This window comes from Fragaria vesca, linkage group LG2 (assembly GCF_000184155.1).
Source record: "Fragaria vesca subsp. vesca linkage group LG2, FraVesHawaii_1.0, whole genome shotgun sequence".
Classification (NCBI taxonomy): Eukaryota; Viridiplantae; Streptophyta; class Magnoliopsida; order Rosales; family Rosaceae; genus Fragaria; species Fragaria vesca.
In genome coordinates, this window is record NC_020492.1 from 5,098,177 (window position 1) to 5,104,507 (window position 6,331).

At 35.3% G+C, this 6,331-nt stretch overlaps 2 protein-coding genes across 2 annotated transcripts in view; one reads left to right on the top strand and one right to left on the bottom strand.

Moving 5' to 3' along the window:
- Positions 1-2,719, bottom strand: part of LOC101307664 (beta-galactosidase 13-like) — an 8,006-nt gene extending 5,287 nt beyond the window's left edge. Inside the window, exon 1 of the mRNA XM_004292122.1 lies at positions 2,704-2,719. The gene's annotated coding sequence lies outside the window, so the exon portion shown is untranslated. The remainder of the gene's footprint in view (positions 1-2,703) is intronic.
- Positions 2,720-2,892: 173 nt separating this feature from the next.
- Positions 2,893-4,899, top strand: LOC101307960. Its single transcript, XM_004292123.1, has 8 exons — positions 2,893-2,923; positions 2,962-3,170; positions 3,263-3,387; positions 3,621-3,707; positions 3,866-4,006; positions 4,393-4,457; positions 4,535-4,607; positions 4,731-4,899. Exons 1-8 carry the CDS (start codon positions 2,893-2,895, stop codon positions 4,897-4,899), a joined length of 900 nt encoding a protein of 299 aa, XP_004292171.1.
- Positions 4,900-6,331: the final 1,432 nt, after the last annotated feature.

Below are 6,331 nucleotides of genomic sequence, written 5' to 3' on the forward strand. Positions count from 1 at the left end.
ACAATGTGAGCAATAAGAAAACGTATATGAGAAGCTAAAAGAAAACCCGGTCTATAACGATCTAGAGAAGGAGAATTAGACACAGCTATGACACCGAGACCGATATCATGATGATGTTGTAAAAAAAGGAGATTAGTAACAACAACAACACATCACACAACTTATAAAAGTAGTTGTCACACAAAGTAGCAACATCTCTCATTTCTAAGTGGACTGAAATTATGCATGGTTTTGATATTATGATTCTAGTGGTGAGATGTAACAGTCAATCCGAGACGGACGGTTGATTCGTCCAGATCTTCATAAAATATGTCATTGATCTAATTAGCCATGTTTTCCTCTATTTTTTTGCTTCCCTATTTGGACTAGATTTGTTCATATCCTAATTTCGATTCATTTTCAAAACCATCTTACAGTGTATGATTAGAATGATATGATTGATATCCGTACTATTATCACACAATTAGACAACAAAAGAGATTCATATGAGTAGTTTATGTGCAAGTTTGTAACTACATTATGGTCACTACTATTAGCAAATTTTCATTTTACGGTTGATTCATTACAAAAGTTTCCTTTTCCGCTTGATTCATTACATTTTCTTCTTTATACTATGATTTTTTTGTTGTTGTACTAAATCATTTAACAACTATTTCAATGTCTCTAAAATTAGCTCCTCATAATCATTTTGCCAATGTCTTATCTAATATATGGGAGTCACGACATAAACCATTTATCTGAGAAGTTTAGAGCATGTGAAGAAAACTGGACACAAACTTGTGAAAGGTTTTTTGATATATTTGTTGATAAAATTTACAACATTAAGAACCGGTATATATAAATACAATGTGAGCAATAAGAAAATGTATATGAGAAGCTAAAAGAAACCCGGTCTATAACGATCTAGAGAAGGAGATAAGACATAGCTGTGACACCGAGAAAGATATCATTAAGATGTTGTAGAAAATGAGACTAACAACAACAACAACAACAACAACAACACATCACACAACTCATAAAAGTAGTTGTCACACAAAGTAGCAACATCTCTCACTTTTAAGTGGACTGAAATTATGCATAGCCTTGATATATATTATAATTATAGTGGTGAGATGTAACAATCAATCCGAGACGGACGGTTGATTCGCCCAGATCTCCATGAAATGTCATTGATCTATTAGCCATATTTTTCTCTACTTTTTTACTTCCCTATTTGGATTAGATCTGTTCATATCCTAATTTCGATTCATTTCCAAAACCATCTTACATTGTATGATTTGGAATGATATGATTGATATCCGTACTATTATCATACAATCAAACAACAAAAGAGATTCATATGAGCAGTTTATGTGCAAGTTTGTAACTAGGATAAATTATTGAAAGGGGAAAAAAATCACTACATTATGGTCGCTACCATTAGCAAATTTTCCTTTTACGGTTGATTCGTTACAAAAATTTCATTTTCCACTTGATTCATTACATTTTCTTTCTTACATTGATTGTTGTTGTTGTACTATATCGTTACATTTGACAACTATTTCAATGTCTCTAACATTAACTCCTCAATCATAATCATTTTGCCAATGTCTTATCTAATATATGGGAGTCATGACATAAACCATTTATCTGAGAAGTTTAAAGCATGTGAAGAAAACTAGACACAAACTTGTGAAAGGTTTTCTGATATATTTGTTGATAACATTTACAATCTTAAAAACCGGTATATATAGATAGTGAGCAGTAAGAAAACGTATATGAGAAGCTAATGTTTCTGAAAATAATTCTTTAAAAATAAAAATGAGGTATTGTTATTTGCAAATTTGAAAGTGTATCCGACAGTCTAATTAGTGTGAAAAATATTTTGGGTCTACATTTTATAAAGCATTTCCAACAAAAAAAAAATTAAAGCCCCGCCAATGCTAGAAGGAGAACTTCCAATTTTTATGTTCCCGCCAAACAAAATGAAAATTGCCTCGGACAGCCCTAATGGATCTGAAGCTCTATTTCTTCTATCCCAAAATACACAAAAAACCAGAGAGCCAAAGCCAACCATGTCAAACCGCGAAGACGACGACCTCGACCTCCTTCTCTCCCTGCAAGACAAGGTTTTGGAAACCCCACCTGCCTCTCCTTCACATTCCCCAGACACAAGTACCCACCCAACTCTCTCTCTCTCTTTCAATCTTATTTTTTGGGTCATTTTTTCGCTATGGATCTTTGAAAATCGACATGGGTATCTCTCATTTCCTTGAAAAGTGTAATGGGTCTCTCTCAACATGGTTAATTTCTGTGTTGCAGGGTATCTTTCCGACGAGGATGAGCTGTTCCGGCGAAGAAAACCGGCGGACATGTCCGTTTTCAGGGATGCTGTACAGGACTGCCTCGATTACGATCACCAATCAGCGCTGAAGACCGCTAAGTTGAAGCAGAACAGTTCCTCCAATGAATCTGAGGTTGAGAAGTATTCGGGTTTGCGAATAAGGTTAGCTTACATTGAACAAGTTTACATTTTTAATTCTTGCCAATCTGAAATTGCGGCAAGTTTTAGACTTGGGTTGGTTTGTTCATTGGAATATGTGTGATTTCATTTACTAGGCTTGATTATATTGTACTTGGAGATGTAGTTGATGAAAAATGTGTGAAGGATTGTAACGAGAAACCATGGAGTTGGGTTTAATTTTTTGGTATTGTGTTCTCTGTTGGTACAGGAAGCAGTTGCTAACTCCTTCGGAGCTCAAGGATCGGTTTTCAGACATACGTTTTGTTCGGTTACCCAGCATAAAGTAAGCTTCTTGCTTTTGACATTCTTTCAGCTCTTGGTTGGTTTCAGATTTGGAAGTGATATTCTTTCTTTTAGAGTAGTTTACTTCACGAGTTGTTATTAAAACGATGGTTGAATACATGAATTGGAACTGTTTGGGTTTTGTAGGAACTATCTGGTTGGGGAAACTCTTTCAGGATGTTGGGCAACTGTTGGAGTGTTGACTGAGAAGGGGACTAAAAGAACTAGTTCTACGGGGAAGAGCTATGCGATATACAAATTCGGGTGTTTGGATGAAGATACTGTTTCTGTTTTCTTGTTTGGTGATGCTTATGAGAGGAACTGCAATGAGCCAGCTGGAATGGTGTTTGCGCTGTTTAATTGTAGCGTACGCAAGGATGCTAAGGTATTGTTTTGTTATCTAGTGTTGTTCTGTGCATTTTAAGTAAACTGTTCTTGGTTTATCATCAAAGATAACCAGATTGTCTGAATATGCAGGGTGCTGGTTTTTCTTTGAGTGTGTTTTCAGCCAATCATATTGTGAAGATAGGAACTTCTGTTGATTATGGAGTTTGCAGAGGGAAAAGGAAGGATGGAATGGCTTGTACTTTAGTCATAAATAAGTATGTAACATGCAATTCTTCGATTGCCTTGTTTCAAAGACATATAGTTAAAAAACTACAAGTCCTATTCTTATGTGCATCTCAAATTTGTACATGTGTTTATACATTTGATTGATTAATATCTATAACAACATTTCTCTTCTTTTATTTCAGGCGCCATGGAATATATTGTAAATTTCATAGATCGGTACGACTGTATATCTTAATTTTTGTCTGCTTTGATCTGTTTATAGGCAGACTTTAACTGTTATTTCCTCTATTCCAATTTATCAGAAAGAATCACAGAAATATTCCACTATGCGAACTGAGCTCAAGGGAGGGTAAGCAATAACTAATAACTGTTTGATATTGTGTGGTTCTGTTTAACCTAGAGACTAGAAAGTTCATACTTGTGTACTTAAAGAAATCCTTTTATATATTATGTTTCAATTTCTTGGAATGGTGCTATAGTTTGCTTGACTAGTTTTTGATGGTTCAGGAATTTGAGAACAGGATTTCGGAACCCATACCAGCCAGAAGGAGTTTTTATGGTCGATCCTCTAGCTGACAGAACAAACTTGAACAAGCGAAAGCAGCCGGTGAAGCTATTGTCTGTGGAAGGGCTTAAAAAGGCACTAAGGTTTGTCATAGGTAGCATATTTTTGATAGATATTTAAGCATCATTTGATTATGAAGCAACTCTAGTTATCTTATTGTCTTTGGTTACCGAACACACTATCCCTTCTCATCTATATTCTGTAATCCACCATCTTCAAAGAACACATAATTTTGATGTTTGAACCTAGCAAGATGTTCCACCAGAAATGCAATCCCAAATGATGATCAAAATTGCAATCCCAAATGATGATTAAAATTGAGCGGACTAGAAGTTAGCTGTTTCATATAGATTACCTTGCAATTCTATTTACATTCTTACATTACATGGTCATGAAAGTCGTCCAATTCTGTAACCAGAAAATTTATAGATTTGTATCAACTGATTTGGTTATTGTTCTATGTGAACAGTAAAGCGGATAAAGTGACTACAAATACACATTCACAAGGAATAAGGTTTTTGGCCAAGGTCACAGGTTAAGACTATGATACCTCTATTCTCTTACTGGGAGTATTGTCTACAATTTCCTCATTAAAATCTTTTGCAATGCAGGGACAACAGATCCAAACGATGTGATTAAACAGACAGCAATGCAAAAGAAACAAACTTCTATCTCAGAAAAGAGGTGAATTATAAAAAATAAAAAAAATGAAAAAAAATTGTCCTATGGTATTTTTATTCTGTACATCTGGCAAATATAGATTGGTTCAATTTCCTTGTCACTGAATACTCATTTACTATTCCACAGAAAATTGTCTACCACAAACATGGGTTCGTCTGCAGTCATCAAAAACCAGCAATTAGATGCAAAACGAACGAAAACTAGCGAGGAGAATAGTCTGGCAGACAAAGCAAAGCAGGGCACAGAAAAGATGATTGAATTAGATTACTATATCAGCTCGGATGAAGAGTTGTGAGCCTTGTGTACATTAATTCTGAACATCTTGGCCAAATCAAACTTGAATTCTGATTCTGGAGAGTGATATGACCGAGCTTATAGCGTCTTCCTATCCTAAACTTGGTCTGATAGTTGAGTAACCGGAGCTCCTATCAGACGGCCCTGCTCCCAGTTTAAAGTTCCAAAAGACAGAGAAGACCAAGTAACTTAATGATCCTGAATTTCTGATGCCCCACAGCCAACTACTTACTCCATCACGAACGAGTTGAGCAAAGCAGATTCTTAGAGCTGTCTGGCTTTGCCTCAAACAAAATTTTGTAAGATTCTTCCCAAATTAAATGTTGGACTTTCAATCATTAGAAATGCTTTAAGTGTTGTAAGCTGTCATTTCTTTCTTGTTTATTTGCTGTAATATTTTCTGGTGAATCTGGTCAGATAATGACACATTAATTGGGAAGTTGATCTGTTTATTTGTTTTGCCAATGAAGGAAGATTTTTCTTATCAGAACCAATTCCTATTCCCTCTATCTTCCATGTGATTCTCTTTGGGATTATCTGCAAAACTTTGAAGAGGAAAGAAAAGCTGATGTTTTGTAGTAACCAGCTTTTTATTAACCGGGACTGCTGTGCATCAGACAAAGATTGTGCAGTGTATCCCAGTTGAATCATTGCTGGTTTGAATTCAGATCTTTTGCATTGTTCATGTTACATTTGCTAATATGGTTTTCATGCCAATAATTTTTCACAAATATTAGTTGAGGATCATTGTTCTTCAAAATTGTTGAAAATCTCATGATGTAAATGCCAAAACACTAGTAGTACAAGGAGCATTGTTCTTCAATAATTCTTCCGTAATTTTTCACAGATAGTAGTACAAGTAACATTGGTTAACCATCAATGTCTATATATTATAGGCATGACAATGCTAGTGCTTGAAACCAAAACATTACAGGGCTCTAAGTCAGCACATGCTAGTAAACTGGAATACTAGTTTTGTGCTAATTGCTTATATAAAACAATTGATTATGGTTTGCTAATGGGATAGGGGACCAAGGTAGCTTGGATTCTTGACAAGAAGCCAGATGAAAAGATGTTGATGTGAGGATGGTTGGTCACTCATGCACATGGAATCATGAACTTGGTATAAATCTTCCATGTGCTCTCTCAATTTGTATTCATTTCCATATCAATTTTCCTAGGCATAAAATAGAGTTGGGGAATTGGGATTTTCCACAAAGTTCTGCTAGTATTGAGGTTAACTTAGAATCTCTCTTCTAGATGAGTATGGCAATGTATTCCTATACTAAATTGAATAGAAAATTTCATTAGGATAATATAGGTCATGAATTCATATAACTGAAAATTGATGGGGACTAAGTAGGACCTGAGTTTGGCCACCAAAACCTTTGTAGGGTTGTAACTACACCATCACAGAGCAGTCTGGAATTCAT

Coding starts and splice junctions, on each gene's coding strand:
- LOC101307960 (XM_004292123.1), top strand. CDS start 2,893: ATGGTTGAATACATGAATTGGAACTGTTTGG. Junction 3,388..3,620: donor TGTACTTTAGTCATAAATAA/GTATGTAACATG, acceptor ATCTGTTTATAG/GCAGACTTTAACTGTTATTT. Junction 4,007..4,392: donor GGGCTTAAAAAGGCACTAAG/GTTTGTCATAGG, acceptor CTATGTGAACAG/TAAAGCGGATAAAGTGACTA.